Below are 21,405 nucleotides of genomic sequence, written 5' to 3'. Positions count from 1 at the left end.
ATGGTTGCAGTTTGGCTGCACTTTTTTTTTGCTTCTCTTACTAAAATTATTTTATATTCCTTGATGCTGCTCTCCAAACATTCTAAATAAGGTTTGGGTAATGAACCAGCTCCAATTCTCTGATGGTTGCAGTTTGGCTGCACTTTTTTTTCTTATTAATTATTTTGTATTTCTTGATGCTGCTCACCAAACATTCTAAATAAGGTTTGGGTAATGAACCAGCTCCAATTCTCTAATGATGGTTGCAGTTTGGCTGCACTTTTTTTTCTTATTAATTATTTTGTATTCCTTGATGCTGCTCTCCAAACATTCTAAATAAGGTTTGGGTAATGAACCAGCACCAATTCTCTAATAATGGTTGAAGTTCTGAATAGAATTTATAGCTATAGGATCTACGGCAGATAATGTCAACGATGGTAAAGGTTCTCCCAACGAGGCTTTTATACACATTACCATACAATACGCTGTGGATGATAAATTATATCTGCCTTCTAAAATTATAACTGTTTTACTATTTCCCAGTAATGTTAGCATATGCGTCATATGACCAGCTGTAACAAATCCAGCTGATATAATTACCAACTCAGGATTGAATTCATATGCTATAGGTATACGAATTTGCTGAAAAGCCATTATATATTCAGCATCTTTCATGCCTTTTTTTGTTTCATGGTATGTTGACATTGAATACTTTGGCACCATCACCACCTATGTCAGTGTAATTACCAGCAGAACCTCTTGAGAAGAAATTACCATTATTGTATCAATGTAATGATGTGTACAGAACTTTTTCAGTATTGTAAAAGGCATTCTGAATTCCATTACCATGGTGTACATCCCAATCTACAATTAAAATTTTTTTTAAATTATAATTTTTGATGACATACTTTGCACATATTGCTGCATTATTGAATATGCAAAATCCATGCTTCTGCATGATGACCTGGTGGTCTTACAATGCAAATGCCACTTCGATAATGTTTTAAAAGAATTTCATCTGCCACTGCTAATATCGAACTTGCTGCTATACTAGCGCTTTCAAATGTGTAGTTGCTTAAATAAATTGACTGCAACTTTTTTTCTTCCATAATTAGTTTTTTCGAATTCATTGTTGCAGTGTTCCAAACGTTTTGAATATGTTGTGGAGAATGAACTAGCAGCAATTCTCTAATGGTTACTATTCGAGACCCTATTTGTTTGCAATTTTGTAATAAGCCAAATTCTGAAAGTTTTTTATAAACTGTCTCAATCCTATTGGGATTTTCTGGATGATCAGAGTTCATGTCTGTGTGTTTCAGCATTTTATCATCATATACGAAACAGGTTCTGTAATTTGGTACAGTAAAATCAGTTATTTCGCGTAATTTTTGTAACCTTTGACCAACGTTTTCTAAATGTGATTTTGTTTGAACTATATATGTATTCCGTGTAGGATATTCAGTAACAGTTACCATGTTTTCCTCAGATTTTACTGTTACCATGTGCCTTAGACTTTCACTGTTGTCAGTTATATCCTCATCCACATGATATACATCATAATAATCAAAACATTTCCAAAATGTTTTATGAGTATATATACAATTTCTAATAGTCCATAAGAGACAACTTAGGCTCAGAAATTGTAGTCAAACACGGTTTGGGGTCTCCAAGTAAAGCCCGTATGGTCATAGCTGCACTTTCACCTGATGACTGTAAACAATAGCCGCTTTCAAGAACTACTGCCACTTTGCCACTATTCATAGACATTAAACTGCCAATTAAGTGTGCGTAATATATCGGAGATGCATTCATCTCGCCCGCAGGACATCCTTTTGCTGCATCACATCTTGATGAAACTAGCACTAATTCAGGATTATATTTAAATGCTACTGGCAGCAGCACTTGATGGAATATTTGCAAGTATTCTGAATCTCTCATCCCGATTTCATTCAGGGGTATATTGAAATTATAACCTAGACCTCTGCTACACCCTAATTGTCAAATTCTGACTCGCGTAAGCAGGGCCAAAATTCTCCATATTCAAATCGATGTATAGAGAAATACACAACTCTTGGGTTGTCATAAAACATTCTCTGTGTAGCTCGGCCATGGTGGACATCCCAATCGACAATATGTATTCTTTTCAAATTTTCATCATTCAATTGATGTTCAGCAGCAATAGCAACATTATTTAAAAAGCAGTATCAAGAATATTCAGATTCCATAGCGTGGTGGCCAGGAGGTCGAATAAGCGCCATACCATTTTATACTTTGTTTGAAAGTATACTGTCTAAAAGTTCTATAGCTGATGATTCATAAGTTTTTGGGTGGAAATACACTGAATCAAATTTAGAATTATTTTTCTCGAGTTCATCAATGTCCCTCACCTGACAAACATTTTTCAAAAATTCGGTGTGTTTGGTGGAATGTTTTAATTCAATTAAATGCTGAATGAGCTGGTTTTGATCTTAGTCTTAAATATCGATCAAGTGAGCCCATATCCTTACATTTTTCTATAATTACTTTCAAGCGTTCGGGACGTTCTTGGTGGGTTTCGTCCCACAGACACTTATGCTCAAAAAGCAATTCTTCGAAAACAACTCCTGTTTCTGATTTCTTGCTCATATTTTTCACACACTTCTTTCTGTTGCAAGTGAGTTTTTCTAGCGCCTTCATTTTAGCCTGACGCGGATGTTTTGAATTCAGCGTACTTTCTAATTCAGCGATTCTCTAATAAAGGTTGCAGTTTGGCTGCACTTTTTTCCTTCTCTTATTAATTATTTTGTATTCCTTGAAGCTGCTCTCCAAACATTCTAAATGCTACTGTTTCAATCTGTTTATGAAGGAACCTTTATAATCATTTGTTAGTATTGTAGAAGAAAACTAGAAGAAATGAGTTTGTTAATTAAAAATAGGTGAGTTTCTATCTCACGAACTAAATAAATAAATAATTTATGTATCAATTAAGCTTATTCAATTACCTCAAACAATTTTTACCTTTAAATTGGTGTTATTGTTTTTACATACTACCAAGCTTTTGTAACGCCAAAAGCTTGGCTCGCCGCGGTGGCGGTTTTGTATGTTCTTCAGGTTCACTAGAAATAATTCTAATTTAGAATTATTATAATTCAATATAAAAATTCTCTAATAATGCTTGCAGTTTGGCTGCACTTTTTTTCTTATTAATGATTCTGTGTTCCTTGATGCTACTCTCCAAATATTCTAAATAAGGTTTGGGTAATGAACAACCAGTACAAATTTTCTAATAATGATTGCAGTTTGGCTGCACTTTTTTACTCGTAACTCTCAGTAAATCATTGTTATTGTACTCCGCTCTTTCGGTCTTCCTATTATCCTCATTTTTTAATTTCTGTATTATTTGAGTCTTTTCTTCACAACAGAATCTATATAGATTGAAAAAAAAAACGTTTATAATACGATTCAAAAATATCCTTGAAATTTTGAAAAAATTGTTTGATAAAAGCTCACCTGCTCCAGCGCTACACACGTTTTCTAATCTTCTGCGGCAGTGGTAGCACAATTTATCATTCGGCATTAGAAACTCAATTTCTTTCAGAAGTGTTTTTGAAGGATTTTGTAAGTTTTGTCGATTTCTTTTCTTACGTATGACCCTTTTTTTCCTTCTCTTACAAAATTATTTTATATTCCTTGATGCTGCTCTCCAAACATTCCAAATAAGGTTTGGGTAATGAACCAGCACCAATTCTCTAATAATGGTTGACGTTCTGAATAGAATTTATAGCTATAGGATCTACGGCAAATAATGTCAACGATGGCAAAGGTTCTCTCAACGAGGCTTTTGTACACATTACCATACAATACGCTGTTGATAAATTATATCCGCCTTCTAGTATTATAATTGTTTTACTATTTCCCAGTAATGTTAGCATGTGCGTCATATGACCATAGGCTTCAAGTGACACCTTGCAACCTCCCAAGGGATCACCAGCAGCTGCATCAAATCCAGCTGATATAATTACCAACTCAGGATTGAATTCATATGCTATAGGTATAGGAATTTGCTGAAAAGCCATTATATATTCAGCATCTTTCATGCCTTTTTTTGTTTCATGGTATGTTGACGTTGAATACTTTGGCACCATCACCACCTATGTCAGTGTAATTACCAGCAGAACCTCTTGAGAAGAAATTACCATTATCGTATCAATGTAATGATATGTACAGAACTTTTTCAGTATTGTAAAAGGCATTTTGAATTCCATTACCATGGTGTACATCCCAATCTACAGTTAAAACTTTAAATTATAATTTTTATGACATAGTTTGCAAATATTGCCGCATTACTGAATATGCAGAATCCATGCTTCTGCATGATGACCTGGTGGTCTTACAATACAAATTCCATTTTGACAATGTTTGAAAAGAGTTTCATCTGCCACTACTAATATCGAACCTGCTGCTATACTAGCGCTTTCAAATGTGTAGTTGCTTAAAAAAATTGTCTGCAACTTTTTTTCTTCCGTAATTAGTTTTTTGGGATTCATTATTATGAATCCCAGTTGCAGTGTTCCAAACGTTTTGAATATGTTGTGGAGAATGAACTAGCAGCAAGTCTCTAATGATTACTGTTCGGGACAATATTTGCTTGCAATTTTGTAATAAGCCAAATTCTGGAAGTTTTTCATGAACTTTTGTCCTTCTCTTGTTAATTATTTTGTCTTCCTTGATGCTGGTCTCCAAACATTCTAAATAAGGTTTGGGTAATGAACCAGCACCAATTCTCTAATAATGGTTGCAGTTTGGCTGCTCTGTTTTTCTTTTCTTATTTTGTATTGAAGTGTTTTTGAAGAATTTCCTAAATTTTTTCTGTATATTTTCTTCGCATGACCTTTTTCATTGAAAGGGTTGCTGCAAGTACATATGAATTTTTTTCCTGTTACTTCCATTTCAATAATACTTGTAGGAGCTAAAACACCTAGTAAAATTAACTGGAAGTAATGACTGATTTCCTCGAATGCCACTCACAGATGATGCTCAATATTGTAGACCATGATTATCTGTATGAAATAAATTTAACTTGTAATGAAACAGTAATGTCACGCTATAGCCTATAGGTGTGATCTAAGTTTATAATTAATATAATATATGAACAAAGAATGTTCGTTCTATTATCATGGACAACTTTTGTTAATGCTCCTGTGTTCTTAGATTAAGATTCGAATGTTCAAGGATATTAGACTAATACAGTTTAATGATTTATCTTAGCTTTTTCTCCCAGGTGGACTAAAAAATTACACGGTCCACATAGACTGATTTTGGCCAAATATCCAGAGATTATATTCTTTCCAGTTTGATCTCCCTTGAAAGAAACAAAAGTTTCTGGTTTTGATGTCATTTTCTCACATTCGATGTCTTTTCTGGCAACGGATGACGAGCATATCATGTATATTTATATATACATATGTATATATATATATATATACTCGTATATATATAATATAGGTTATGACTACCATGTATTTTAATGTTACAACATATAATGTTCTTGTATTATATTTTTATTAGTATTAATATTATTATTATGTTACAAATAAATGCATTGTGAAATACAATTTACTTATTTTTACTTTTTGTCAATTTTTCAGAAAAAGAATTTTCAAAGATTTCAAAATTACTAAAAATCTTTCAGGATACAAGGGTATGTATGTTTTTAGAACGCAAATTACTAGTATTAACATTCTAGTACCTTTTAATCCATACAGAATCCATTTATTTTAATTGTAATTTATCATATCTAAATATATCTAATTTAGTTCTCTTTTTCAGTTGAATTGGCAGAATTTCTACAAAATATTGTTTGAATTTTTACCACCTTATGCATAATGAGGAAAATGTTGAATAAATCAATGGATGAACAATTATGTTTTAATCTAGATTTGGAGGTATAAAATTTAATGTTATTATAATCAAGATTATATCAGTTATAACGAAAACTTCTTAATCCTTTCAGAAATAAATAGAACGTATATATGTTAGTTTTATACTAATTCATAATAAACAATTAAAATCTTCAACTTTATATTTTGACTAAAACAACTAAAACAGAAATTATCATATTGAACTTTATTTAGATTCTAAAATAAATGACTCTTATAAAGAAAAGTAATACAATACAGTGTTTGAAAAGTTTTAAAAGCATATTTCCAACTCATTAGAAGTTGCCAACTAGTTACAAATTGTTACAAAATCTTTTACAAAAAACCTTATTTTAACTATTTTTAATTTGTTGTTATTAATATCAATTATGAAGACCTTATTAAGTTATAGTCTATACTTTGAATGCATATAAAATATAGTTGTGATTTTAGTATTTTAAAAAGCAATATGAGTGTTTACTCATATGAAAGATTATTTATGTCATTGCTCTAAATTTGATATATGCACATTATGCATATACTATATTATACATTGTATAATATAATATAATTTTATCCTATTGGAACATACAATCAAATTTACTGCATTCAAATATACATAATTCAAACTTTCATTATTTTCATTTGCAATGTGAGTAATAATTAATTTGAATTTGAATCTGACTTGTTAACGGTCATAATTTTCAATTGCATATAACTTCATGCTTGTTATTGTTAGGCTGACAGTTGACACTTGTAATATTTTCTTTCAACTCGTTAGTTTTGAATAAATACTTTTAAACCAAAATAGGTTTATTTGAAAGTTATAACACGAATATAATATGCATCATAGAATGTATTTAAATTTTATACTATAATTATTACATACAAGTGAGAAGTTTTTGGAATTTGGAAAATAACCATACAAAAACAGCATGAAAGAAATACATGGCACATAAAAGGTATAAATTCTTCATGTAATCATTAATTTGATGATAAATAAAAATAATTACGATTATAAACCATTGCTATTAAATCTTTGTATCATTCATATCACTGATACAACCATTATGTTTATTAATCTATGAATATAACCTAGCTTTTATAATCAACGAACGACTTCAAAATGTTGAGAAAGGACAGATAATACAGATAATACAATTCTTCGCAACACATTTCAAATAGTATGGAGTCAAACATAAAGTTTGCATCATTTGAACTAATTACTTTAGCATTCACAATAATTTTACAATATACTAATAGTATATCTTGAAGTCGTTGATAAATGTAAAACTTGAATTTACATATATTATGTTGTTCGAGGTATTTGAATAAAAACTATACAAAATTAATAGTGCAACAAACCTCAATCCCTTAGTAAAATAAAATTACTCTAAATAATTTAATATGCTTGATAATAGTATGAACTAATTAACTCTCTTCGATCCAGATATACCCAATGGGCGAAGTTTAATTCGCCCTTTCTCTTTCCATATAACGCAGGTCAATTAACACAGTTCTTGCAAATCTGTACATGGCGTTCCAAGCAGCTTCAGTTGTCAGCATCACTTTGAGAACAGTATCTGGAGTAATTCTTTGGCTCAATATCTCTTCTACAACGTCCTGTAGAGCACTAAATTGCGGGCACACGAAGAACACATGCTCAGCATCTTTGATTTTGCCCAAACAATATGGACAATCCTGCGAGCTATCGTGCTAGAAGTGAATGCTGTGACATCCCACAGTTGTTGCCATCGGTCAAAGTTGTTCTGCTGTTCTCCTATTTTTACCTTTTCAGGACTCAGTTGTTGATATCTTTGATGGTAATTTGTCCCTCTTTCCTCTGTTAAGACTAAGAGAGGCAGAGTTCCTGAAATGACGCATACTGCTTCTTCCAATATTGTGCGAAATGTGCAAGCAACTCTTAAAGCGAACTCGGACGATATATAGTTCCTGCGATTTTCCGCGATTTTTGATTTTTGAGAGCATCAGTCCATGTGGAGGTAACATATGTAAGCACCAAAGTTACCACTGATAATAGTAATATCCTTCTGGTTTGTTTAGGGCCTCCAGCATTAGGTATCAGTTGAGCTAGTCTCGTCTTAACTACTGACATCTTACCACTAACATGTTCCACCTGTTGATTGAAATTCAATCGAGCATCAATTATTATGCCAAGGTAACGGATATGAGGTTTTGACGTTTTTTGATCTCTAGATTTCCTATCTTCAGCTTCATGGTCGCTAAGAACAGCGTCACTTTTTTGTTGTGTTAATTGGACTTACATTGTTCTCATCTAGTGATTAATTTTTCCCAAGGTTATGTTAAATGGACTCACGATCTCATCAATTTGTTTGGAGACAACTACTATGGCTACATCGTCTGCATATGCTACTAGTTTGACACATGCTGGAATCTCCAGTTTCAAAAGGCCATCATCATGAAGACATATGTTTTAGTATCTGTATGATTTAGAATAAACATTCAAATGCATTCATTACTTACCTGTGTTTATCAATTATGATTTGGTGGTTCTGCAGGAGATGCTAAGATATATACTTTGAGGGAGTTACATAAGGCCAGATTTACAAATGGCACCACCGCAATTAAGTGTTCTTTTAAATACATTAATGCTGTGTGCCATTGTTTGCCAAAACCAAAAGTTAACTGATACATCTAAATAAATCTAATATTGTTCTATCTTGTAGTTCAATTTAACAGAATTTCTACAAATCATTATCAAGATTATTCCATAACTGTTTACCATCTCATAAATAAAGAAAATGTTAAATACATATTTATCACTGGATAAACAAAAGAGTTTTAGAGAGTAATTTGAAGGTATAACATATGATTAATAGGATTGAGATTATAATATTAGATATAAATAAGACTATTTAATTACTATAGAAAAATAGCATTTGTGGTAGCTATATTGGTACATCTAAATATAATGTTATTTTTATACTAAATATAACAATATACAAATTGTTATATATAACAAATGTTTCATAATAAACTGAACAGAACATGATTTTTAACTTTTGTTTGATTCTGAATAAAATAATAAACAAAACTCTCAATGTTTCCAACTCCTTCAGATTTTGTTCATATTTCTACTATTTAGAAGTGATAAAAACAGGTTTATAAAAACATATCACACTTTATTGAAATTACAATGACGATCATAGTTTTTTATGCTTTCGTTTTGTCAGCTTTGCTTTTATCAGTACAGGGACATTCTCCGAGAGAAACATGAGGACTTTCAGTTGGTCTTCCAGCTTTGTTCTTAATATCCTCCTCGACTTTTGCCTTTCCTATGGACGTATTTGAACGTGCAGCAGCTAATGCTTTTGTTTTCATATTTTGAGTTTTTAAAGGCCTCGCACACTTTTTTTCTGCTTTTTTATCGGCCGCTACAAACTCTTCGGACTGGTAAAAAAATAATAAAAACAGTTATTGAATGAAATAGCAGAATATTACAAAATTGTACAAAAATGCGTTGAGAGGCGTTGAGAGTATTTATATCAAATACTTGATTGTAGGAAAAGGATTACCACTTTTGTTAAAGAATTTTATGTTCCATGAAACTGTGTTAATTAGTTTTTGACAGAGGCAGGTCCAGCCATTTTGGAGATACATACTGATTCGTTTTAGGTAAAGACAACCGTTCCAGAGATAGGGGAGTACAATGTTAAAAAATAGCAGTTTATGAGAGAACGGAGCATCTGATTAGAATGATTTAAAAAGCATGATTTGTTTTTGGGGGAAGACAAGTCTTGCGGTTTCAAAATTATCAAAATTAGAAAAAAAATGAAAATTTTTGAATCAAAATTATTAACTTTGCGTAGGGTAGGTTATTGTAATCGTTCAAAAATCGAAATTGAAAATTTTTACATTTCTTCACGTTTTGAAGGTTTCTGAATATTTTGGCAAACCCCAGAAAAATAAATGTGTGTGTGTATGTATGCATGGATACAATTTTTCGTCCAATCAACCGATTTGAATGGTTTAAAAAGCATTTGATTCCTATTGATAGGGAGATGTGTCCATTAATTTTTGGGCAAAGGGAGGTCCAGCCATTTTTGGGATACGGAGCAAAGAGTGCACGAAATAGAAATCGAGTTTTTGAGAGAATGGAGCATCCGATTTGAATGATCCGAAAAACATTCAATTCGTAATGATGGGGAGATGCGCTGATTAGTTTTTGGCAAAGGCAGGTCTAGCCGTTTCAGAGATACCAAGCTAAATGTGCAATAAATGGCAGATGGTTTTTGAAAGAATAAACATCAGATATGAAGGATTCAAAAAACTTTTTGCTTGTGTTTGCGAAATGATTGCTTTGGTATTTTTTTTTTATTTCCAAAAAAATTTTTGGAAGTTCTTACTATTTTTATAAATATTAGACATTGTCCTTCATTTTAAATTTGATTTATTAAGTTTTGTTTATTTAGTTTTTTATCTATTTGAAAACATTTAATATTCCTCGAATATTTCATCACACTACGGGAAGTTCTGGTAATTTGCCTAATGGTAGTTAACTAATAGTTTTATTTTAATGTCAAAAATGATTTGCATTTTAATATTCAAATACTTAGAAATATTCGGTAAGGTTCTCTTCTAACATATGATCAAATATGAGATAAGGTCTTAATTGGCTTCACGTATGTTTAATTATAGTATGGAGAGCCACAGAAATTTGCCTTGCCTCAGCCCCAAAATTGTTATTAGTTGTGTTATTTATTGTAATTTAGATCTCTACCATATTTGTAAAATATTTAAATTATATTATACCTCATACCTGTTTAATATTTTTCAAAACTATCTCCGGTACTTTCCAGATGAAAATGCTACCGGAGGCACTGCAACTGACAATGAACCTCGAGTCCGGAGAAATCGCAACAGCCGTGATGGATGATGTGTGACCACAGCCTATGAAACTGCATGTACCATCCATGTAATCCCAGAGCTTTGAAAATGATTCATTTAGAAGGATTTAATGAGGAAATTACATTAAAAGGTATGTTACAGTCTTTTAATATATAATTTATATATTGTGTGATAGCCTGGATCAAGCAATAATACAAATGGAAATCATACTTTTGAAGATAATTAACTTCCCGAAGGGGAAGTTTATGTTTTCATCGAACAATCCGATTCGCTAATTTTATGTTTTCTCGACGTTTCAAGCCATTCTGAATCGAAAAAAAAACAAATTCGAAAAATGTATGTGTGTCTGTGTACAGATTTTTAACCGTAAATCGACGTTTTTGCAGAAACAGCTGGACCGATTTCAAAAATTTAAAAGCCATTTGATGTATTTTGATAAGGACTAGCGTTTATCAATTTTGCGTGACGATCAGCCGTTTCTTTGTAAATAGCAGAAAAGTTAAAAAATTTCGTCCACGTTTTAGCCCGCAATTCTGAATCGATTTTGAAAATTCGAAAACCGTTCGAAAGATATTGGTTGGGAATCGTGCTGATTAGTTTTTGGTAAAGATCGGCCGGGCCGTTTTCTTGCAATAAAGTGTTAAAAAAAATTTTCGACGATTTTTATGATTTTTTTTTTTGACGGGAGATAACATAGTCTTATAGATCATACTAAAACATTACGGTCCTACGACAAGTCGTTTAATTTTAAAAATTCGTCAAAGTTTGCAAAAATTAGTATCGTTCTTTTCGCGTTTTCCAAAATTAGACCTTTCATGGACGTTTGCTCAAAAACGCCTGAATCGATTTCAGAAATTTATATTGACACCCTAAAGTTGTTACAAAACCTACATATGGTATTGACACCTTACCATTTGTAGGTTTTGAGACAACTTTAGGGTGTCAATATACAAGTATTTACAGACTTACAGCTGGGTATCTCGAATTCCGAGATTCTTACCTAATTTAAGCTTAAATGACTGGACTATTTGATGTATCTCAGTGAGGATTATCAATTCTCATTTTTGCGCGATGATCGGCCGAGCCGTTTCTTTGTAATTTGGAAGAAAGTGTTAAACTTTTCGTCCACATTTAAGCTCATACTACGGAAATTATTTTAAAAAATTAAAATCTGTTCGAAAGATATTAGTTAAGAATGATACTGATTAGTTTTAGGTAAAAATCTACCGAGCCGTTTTCAAGTAATTAACTGTTGAAAAAAAAAACTAAGCCGACTTTTATGGAACTTTTTTTGGCGATATATATCATTGTCTTATAGAACTTACTGAAATATTACGGTTTTATAACAAGTAGTTTAATTTTAAAAATTCATAAAACTTTGCGAAAATTAGTAGTTTTTTTGAAGTTTGTTAAAATTAAAATTAGACAATTTACTTGGTATAATGATAGAGTACACGGGTCTCAATGAACATACTAAACCATTGAAGTGCTACGCAAACTTGTTCAATTATGAAAATTATTGATTTTTGAAAATTTGCTTTTAGAAAATACCCCGAGTGATGAACGTGTTCGTTCGTTTTCAATTATGTGTAATAAATCTACTCGGAATACTTTTAATCACTCATAAATTAATTTATTTTTTATTAATTAAGTAGATTATTTACACATATCGGGAAGTTCATGTAACTTGCCTCAAGGCAAAATACCAATACCAACCAGTTTTATTATGGCTAAGTCATTCAATTGGTTGCCATTAGTGCCAATATAATTATATACTTAGTTCTACTTATAAATCGTACACTATTGGTTTCTATTGCAATCATTAGGACAGTTGTTTTTTTGTAATTTCGAAAAAAAAGTGTTAAACTTTTCGTCCACATTTAAGCTCATACATAAAAAAAAGTATCAGAGCTTTATGTGTATTGTGTTAAAAAAAATCAAAATCTATTCATATTTCCTTTACTACCTTGACAATTTGATCATTCGACCCAGTGGCAAACAGTTCTCCTCCCATGGAAATGCAAACAGTGTTGATCGCCCCCGATGCAGAGGCTCTCAACTCTCTCACCATCGATCCATCGAGTGCCTCCCAATAGACAACTCTTTTGTCTGCACTTCCAGTCAGCAATTGAACTGCTGTCGGGTAATATCGGACGCAGGTGAAGAGGGTGTTGGCGAAGAGCACTATTTTGCGAACCATCCGTCTGGAAAATAATAAAGTCAATAATTAATTAATTCATTAGATCAGTATGGTATTGTAGGTAGACATATGTTCTTATCAAAGACTTGTCTATCTTTCTCTTGAGTTTCAGATTGATTGATATGGTAACCAATACTATTTGTCAATTTTATGATCAACACATCTTATTCTTTTGTTTTTATTTCAGATTTATGAATATATTTATGAATAATATTATTTGTGTTCATTTTGATGTTTTAGGGTATAGATTCCCAAACTTGTTTGTGTCGTGGATCCCTTGCTTGGTCGTGGCTTTGTCATGGACCTCCTATTTAGCCTATATCGATTTTTCCATAAATTTCTACTAACTACTTTCCATAAATTTGTACTAACGTTTAGTATTAAACATTTAAAGTAGTTATTCATTAATTACTTGAAAAAATAAATATTAACTATGTGTGTTATAATCCACTATCGTGGGTGCCTAGAATTTCTTTTCACTGGTATGGAGCCCTTGAAAGTTGTCATGGACCCCTGAATGTCCATATTGACCACTTTGGGAATCACTGTTTTAGAGCTTCTTAGTGTCAATACTTATCATTATTTTTCTTTACATAAATGTAGCTGAAACATCAAATTATCTTTTTTGTACTTTTATACAAAGTCGTGTATAAAGGTTATGGGCGTATTTCCATACAGAATTGGCCCCACCCTGGTATTTAAATAATTTTGATTTTATAGGTATTTTCGAGAAAATTCGGAATACCAAATTTCAAATCCGTAGCTCATCATTTGGCCGAGATATCGGTGAAAGCATGTGAAAGTGGCCCCTTTTTTCAAACTCACTTTTTGTGGGAAATATGAGAGATATCGAAAAAATGTTAACGTCATTATATTTATACTGATCTTGTCTATGTTGTTCATAATAAATAATGTGAAAAAATTATTTGTTAGTGCGTGAAAAGGTGAAAATGATTTTTCATTGTCCATTTTTTACCAGTGCTGCTTTTTGGACTACTTTATTATATATATTATTATATATATTAGCATCATTCGAAAGCCTGAACATTTTTCTTCTGTTATTCAAAAATTCGTTAGATAGATCTGGATAGATCGATAGATGAGGAATTCTGAGAGCAAGTATGATACAAATATATTGATACCTTGAAATTTATTGTTAACTTTTCGTAGGTTAAGTTATAGTAAACACAAAAAAATATTAAATGACATTTTTTATATATCTACGTTTCAAAGGTTTTTGAACCATTTGACGTACCTTAGTAAAAATGGACGTATGTATGTGTGTGTGTGCGGATACAAATTTTCGTCGACGATTTCGAGACGACGTTTCGATAATACGAGGCAAAAAGTGTCAAAAATGGTAATTCAGTTTTTGAGATAACCGAGTGTCTCATTTCAATAATTCAAACATTTTATTTGTACTGTTTTTGTAGATGCAATAAAAAAGCAAAAAAAAAACGACAAAAATAATTATTAAACGTATGCACATCAAATTATTAGATATTTTGTTATATTTCTATGGGTTCCATACCAATTCTCTAAAAAAAATAATGTTTTTTTGAAAATGTTAATTTTCAGTACAGGAATTTGCCTTTTGGCACGATGCCATGCACCACCAGTTTTTTCACAACGAAGGAAATGTGTTTGGTATGAATGTCTGGGTATGTCGGGCTCGCTTAGGCTTATCTCTTACTTCTTGTTCCCATAAAAAGCGCCGTTACATAATAGGGGAAGGCTCTAGAATTCTATGATTCCCAATCTTAATTAAATTTCCGTCCTAATTGATCCTATTCTAGTCCAGTCATTTAAGCTTAAATTAATTTGTAAATACTTGTATATTGACACTCTAAAAGTTGGCTCAAAACCTAAATATGGTAGGGTGTACACAACATATGTAGGTTTTGAGACAACTTTCAAGGTGCTATTATTAGGGTATTTACAGACTTACAGCAGGGTATCTCGAATTTCGAGGTGAACTTACTATAATGACTGGACTATTCGATCTTCTCCTTTTCGAAGATCAAAACTTTGGTAACGAATGTGTCTCTTTGATTGTGTGTGTATGTATGTGCAGATGCAAAATTTCGTCATTACATTACTATGATTGCTTACATCAAGTCCCAAATAATAACAGTTCCATCTGTACTCGAACTGGCAGCTTCAGAATCGAAGCAATTGATGTGCAGTGAAGTCACAGGTCCTGCATGCTCCTTAAAAATTATCTCCATATTTTGATGGGTTGGATACAGTGCCCACACCCGAACCTAATAGACAGAATATTCAGATTAAATATTCTTTCACAAAAAGTAATGGTCAGTGATAAAAATAGCAGTTACTGTAAGCTGAATCTAAGACTTTGTGTGCCAATATTAATATTGATTTTTTTTTTAATTTCTTACTTGTCCTTCACATCCTCCAGTAATCAAACGTTTATCATCAGATGTGATTGCCAGACATGAGACACCTTTATTATGGGCATTTGTGATGGACCACATTAATTTTCCAGTTAATGGTGTAAAAGCTCTCACAATACCGTCATTCCAACCTGGTAAAAAAATTAATAAACTAGAATAATCAGAATGTTGTTCTGATCAAACCATATTTTCAGAGTAGGCCACTGAATTTATCAGTGAGGATTTTACTATTTAAATGTCTATTTTTTTACATTTCACCTGTGATTATAGCTTTTCCACTATAAGTAAACGTTAAGCTTGAGCAATAAAAATTTTCATGCTTGATTCTCAATAATTCTTGTTTTTTGTCCATTGACCAAATGCGTACATCTCCTTTGGAAGCAGTTGCGAATACACCACTGTATTTCCTAAAAATGAAAAAATCAACTTTACATTTTTTTTTGGACTTGAAATAATGTTATAAAAATATTATTTTTTACGTATTTTTATCAAATGAATTAATTTATTAATAACGAAGTGATTTATGACATCATGATAGAGGAACGTTAGTAAACAAATTAATATTTCTTCATGTTTTCCCAAAATATTCTAGGTAATTTTCAAAAACTGTATCAGTTTTCGTTTAAATTATATTCTTTTGTTTGGTGAAAGAGAAGTAATTGATAATGTGTAAATGATGGGCATTTTGCTTGTAATTGAAAGTAAGTGATTTAATTTTTATTTCACTCAGATAATTCTGAATCCATTTTACAAGTTCTAAATTATTCCAAAATCTGTCAATTGGAAACCGTATCAGTTTTGTGCAAATGTGAGAGGAACCAATATTTCTTAGGCTATAGCTATTTTTATCTTGGTTTTATTTTGGATATTTATTAAATGTTTAGGTTTGATATTATTGTATTACGTAGTCTTAAATGGAACCAATTCTTCAGCTAAATTTCTTTGGTCAATTTTGGACATTCAAAACCTGATCGGTATCTATCAATTCATGATGAAGACTTAATTTTTTTTGCTATCTAAGGCAATTACCACTTACTTTAATTTATTTAAAATTCCTATAAATTTTGGATTAATTTTGCTCACCAAGGAAATACACAAGCAAATATAGCTGCTGTGTGGCTGTTATCAGTTTCGGAAATTCAAAATCTAATCGGTATATATCAATTCATATAGACTCAATTGTTTTCGCTATCTAAGTATTTAACTAACTATATTTAACTATATTTATTTACATTTTTTCTCAATTTTGGATTAATTTTGCTCACCAAGGAAATACACAAGCAAATATAGCTGCTGTGTGGCACGTTGTCTTCAATTTGAGATCAAAATTCTCCAAATCGATGGTGAAAATCTCGCTCTGATTCGTTGCAACTAGCAACTGTTTCTCATCAAAGGTCACCATCGATGTCACCATTGCAAAAACATTGGTACGTTTTATCTGAAATGAAAATTAAAGTATTATGTGCTTCAATTTTCGAATTTATCCAAGAGGATCCAATTTATTGTTGAATTCATCTTTGTGGACTATCATCTCCTGAGAGCACTTGACAAGGACAGTTTGTTTAATTGTATAATTAATTCTAAATAGTTTTACAAACAACATTCGATTGTGTTTTAAAATTTTCTTTCAATGATAAAAAATATTCTCCAACACTAATTGATAAAATTTTGTTCCCAAGATTTGACGATCTAGGTCCTGAAACTGACAAAGGTATTAGTAGTTGCTTTGCGTGTAGTTTGTCGAAATCCACTATAGTTGCTCAATCTGACAATTGATATTTCAATAATTACATGATTCAAAAAAGATCAATTATATTATATTTATATTTCTGGATAGAAGTAGAAGTGCAAATGTACCCCAACACACTCAAGAACTGCGCATCCTTAAACCCGCGCAATTTTTGAATGTGCAAGTGCACATTTGCACAAGGTTCTTGCCTAAAACTATAATACAAAATTTTTCAATTAGTAAAATAGCTAATTAGTAACTTAAGAAGGTGGAAATTGATTTACCTTTTTGAAGTTGGGTGTCGTTGGTCGTGTCAATTTTCCTGTTTCGTGTTTTTCATCTGGTATGTCACGTTCTACAACTAAATCTATGGTTCCATCTCCTGCACCGATGAGCAAACTACCATCGTGCAGTAGAAGCAATGCTTGGACACCTAAAATAAAAAAAAAAAAACAAATTTTGGTTAAATTGAAGCTATTTTACTCCAAATATGAAATTTTCTATTAACTACAAATTTGCAAAACATTTTTTTGGAAGTTCGGAAAAAATAGTTACAGAAAGAATATTTATTAGTACATAGGTTATATAGAGGAGTACATATATCATTTTAGCGATTTGTGGATAATCTAATATAACTCCTTCGTTGCTTATTGATTAACATTTTTTGGATCTATCAATGATGTTTTTTTAAGATCAAGTCCATTAATAATTGTGGAATTCTACTCACCCATACTGTAGAGTTCAACATCCTGGCCTTTGGTTTTCTTTCCATTGAACAAACCATAACATCCAATGATTACTGGCACTTTTGGACAATCTAAAATCTGAAAATAGTACCAAAAAAATTGACGTTTCAATTCGAAATTGCTCAACAAAAATCTAATTAATAGAAATTCCAATTATTTCATTATATCACTTAATCGTATGATGGTGAACACTTTGATTTATGATTTTTTTTTTCAATAAAAAAAGAGTGAAATTGTAGAAGAAAATTTATGAAATAAGGTTGAAGTGACAAATTTGGAAGGATCAATATTTTTTGATGATATTTTTATTTTATTATTTCTAGAATTTTATAATTTAATACAATAATCAAAATACGTTAGTATATCACTTTATGTCTGATACATGACTGATACTAGCAAAATAAGAATCATTGGTGCTTTGGTAAATAATTTAAGTAGATAAACATCATTGTTCTATGAACAAACGATATCATTTTTAGTCAGTAAATAACAATTGTTATTTTAATGTCAGTTTTATTTGTTGATTTATAAAACTCAATGGCATAAGGTTTCAATTGTGATTAAAGATAAACTACACTAAATTAACACGTTTGCGGACGTGAATGCTATAGCATTCATTCTGCATCACAATGAAAATGAATGCCTTTTACTTCATAATAAACTTAAAAGGTTTGATATCGAGAAGTTCGTAAAATTAAATGTTTCAAAAAAGGGCTACTAGTTTTGTTAGTTATTTCTAATTACCTCTGTGTCATAATGATAATTAAAACGAATCTTGACAATATCTCCACTAGTGGTTCCACAATATCCATACTCGTCTCTGCTATTTCCAACAATACAAGTATAAATTCGTTTCAATTTGCCGCAATTTACTTCAACAAATCTGGCGTCATATTTTTCTGGGTAAATCGCCCATAGACGAAGAGTACCTGGAAATAGAATATAACCAAAATTCTTATCATATTCTATACTTTATAAAAAAACTTTTGATCTAGTTCTAAGTAGACAAAACAAATGATTTAGGTAAAAAGATTTGGTTCTAAGGTACTCTATATCTTTATATGTATTCAATATTCATACACGTAAAAGATGTTTTATTCCCTAGGACCTTTCAAAAAATAATCAATTCCAGGCAATGCGTTACCTAATTTAACCACCGGTGGGTATGCAGTTTTTCAAGAGTTAAATAATTAAATTAAATAATAAATTATTCATTTTTTTACCATCTCCACATGTGATGAAACATCGTCCTCGTCTATAAACAGCCGAACATCCATAACAATCTCCTGCAGTAATTTTGGCAGCTGCTCCATTATAAATCGTACTTCTGCCTCCAATGTCCCAAACGTTAATTGTTCCATCATCACGGCCTCCAATTGTTATTAAGTAATTTTCGTCTCCTGTAAATCTACATATTTCTACACGAACCTGGGAAAAAAAGAAATATATTTGAAGCATTTAAAATTTCTAGTCTTATTTACTCAAGTAGTAGTAGTAAAAGTGTTATTTTTACTACTTCCAATAAATGACTACTTATTTGTTCATCTCTTTTTTTGCAAATGTTGCAAAAGATTATAATGGTATTATTTTGGAAATTTATAAATAATTAGATATTTTTATCTCAAGTTTTGTTTCATCATTTTTTAGAAATTATTAATAATAAACCCTAATTGTTTATTATTAATATTATATCAAAACACTTTACTCAATATAAAATTATGCAAACTAAAATTGTGCTTAACACGTCAATCGTGTATGTCTGATAATATCGGTTTTATATGTTGCACATAAAAAATAGTGCTTTCCTGGAATTTTGTCCAAAAAAAATCCTGAAAAGTTGCCTTAGAGCATTTTTAACTAATTTATCTAATAAAATTACAATGGCCCAAGTGATTTTTTTCTGATATCGTGGCTATTAACGTGATAATAATTTAATATATTTATTTTATGATTTTATGAGTTCTTTACTTTGTGTAATTCCTGTTTGGTAATAATGGTTCTTTCATAAAAGTCCCAAATTATGAAGCACGCCTTGAAGCCCATATGATTCAACTGGCCACTTGCGACATATTTTCCGGATCTGTGAACCAAAAAATATTATAAATTTTTTTATTAGTTCAAAATTTAATTACTATGTTAATTTTATTACCTTGAGAGATCTAAGGAACATACTAAATTTGTGTGGCCTGATAAAAAATGTTGTTCCTTGGTGCGCCAATTTTGAATAGAAACTTTGTTGCCAATGGCGTAGACTATATGAACCAAATCAGGATGAACCAAAAGACCTGATCTGATGTTTCCTGAAATAAATTTATTACATAAAAAATAATTTATAACTAATGGTGCATTGGTCCATTGGAACTTCTCATACCACAATTTGAAAATTTGAAACATTAAGATTTTTAAAAATTTTGGAAGCAAAGAAAAATAAAATTTGAATTTTTTGAAAATTTTGAATTTTTTGGATCATTTTTCAAAAACTTTGATAATATTGATTAAAATGGCCGGTTTAAATTTTTTTGAAAAATTTGAAAATTATGTATTGAAAATACTGGCTTAAAATTTTTTAACTTGTTGGAAAGAAATTTCTTTAGAAAACTGAATTTTTTGGATTTTTTGAAAATTTTGATATTTTTTGAAAGTTTGTGATACCCATTCATGTCGGTTGATCTATACTGTTAAAATATCTAATTTTTGTCTGCCAAATGGCATTATTTTATACTTTTTTTCTGGATCTCTGAAACCATTGGGCCTTCCTTTATAAAAATTTAATCAATTCTTATTTTGTCATGTGTTCTTTAAGACTATTATAAAATAACATTTGGCTTCTTCATATTGAACATCCTTAATAATTTATAAGATTTAAAAGCATCAATGAAAAATATAATTTGGGATCGACGGAGCATATAATTGTTAAACAATTTTTATTGAATTAAATTAAATATACAAAAAAAAACATCTTAGCTAAAGGTATTAAATAAATATTTACTAAGAATATAATATGTTTTTGCAACTACGGCAAGTTGTTAAAGTAGATTCATTATATTTTTATATTAGTTTTATTAAATTAAATTATTAAATTATTTTAAACTTCAACTTACCATCAAATGCGATTATCGCTTCAGCTTCTAAAAACGAAACATCTCCTTCACCACATTGCATGTTTAATAATTTTTTATATAAAATAAAATTACATGTAGTAGAAAATATTTATTAAATCCTTTATCAAAAATATATTTACTCTGTATTCAAAATATAAAATCAAATCTGACAAATGTCTTTTTCACTTGTTTATTTGAACGAATCGTTGGATGTCATGGATACTGGTCTTGGGTAAATCTCCCCTTCGAATGAATTTTTTTCTAGTAAATTTTTTAGGGCTGGTTTTATGAGCATATTAGTATTTAAAATACAGAAAAATATTTTTGTAAATATTTACAATAGTAAATATTTACAAAGATAGGTTTACTTGAGTGCCAATTTTTTTAAATTATGTGGAAAAATTTTAAATATGCTTTGACATTTAACATAAACCCATACATTCTTCAGT

The 21,405-nt window shown here is 30.7% G+C and overlaps 2 protein-coding genes across 2 annotated transcripts; both read right to left on the bottom strand.

Moving 5' to 3' along the window:
- Positions 1-3,586: 3,586 nt before the first annotated feature.
- On the bottom strand, positions 3,587-5,404 carry LOC113386647 (histone deacetylase 6-like). Its single transcript, XM_026624414.1, is given in 3 exon segments — positions 3,587-4,074; positions 4,076-4,256; positions 5,257-5,404. Coding segments are annotated over 3 exon segments (696 nt in total). The 3' UTR covers positions 3,587-3,707.
- A 3,667-nt stretch (positions 5,405-9,071) lies between these two features.
- On the bottom strand, positions 9,072-21,017 carry LOC113386646 (cilia- and flagella-associated protein 52-like). Its single transcript, XM_026624413.1, has 14 exons — positions 20,957-21,017; positions 20,005-20,155; positions 19,824-19,935; positions 19,079-19,283; positions 18,600-18,784; positions 17,837-17,933; positions 17,394-17,542; positions 16,646-16,818; positions 15,639-15,787; positions 15,366-15,511; positions 15,079-15,230; positions 12,733-12,970; positions 10,678-10,845; positions 9,072-9,308 (listed from the first exon to the last, which is right to left on the bottom strand). Exons 1-14 carry the CDS (start codon positions 21,015-21,017, stop codon positions 9,072-9,074), a joined length of 2,223 nt encoding a protein of 740 aa, XP_026480198.1.
- Between the last annotated feature and the right edge of the window lie 388 nt (positions 21,018-21,405).

Source organism: Ctenocephalides felis, unplaced genomic scaffold, assembly GCF_003426905.1.
Source record: "Ctenocephalides felis isolate EL2017-DRISC unplaced genomic scaffold, ASM342690v1 CF-g0.4_SCAFFOLD_03571, whole genome shotgun sequence".
Classification (NCBI taxonomy): domain Eukaryota; kingdom Metazoa; phylum Arthropoda; class Insecta; order Siphonaptera; family Pulicidae; genus Ctenocephalides; species Ctenocephalides felis.
This window is presented reverse-complemented; position numbering and strand designations above follow the sequence as displayed.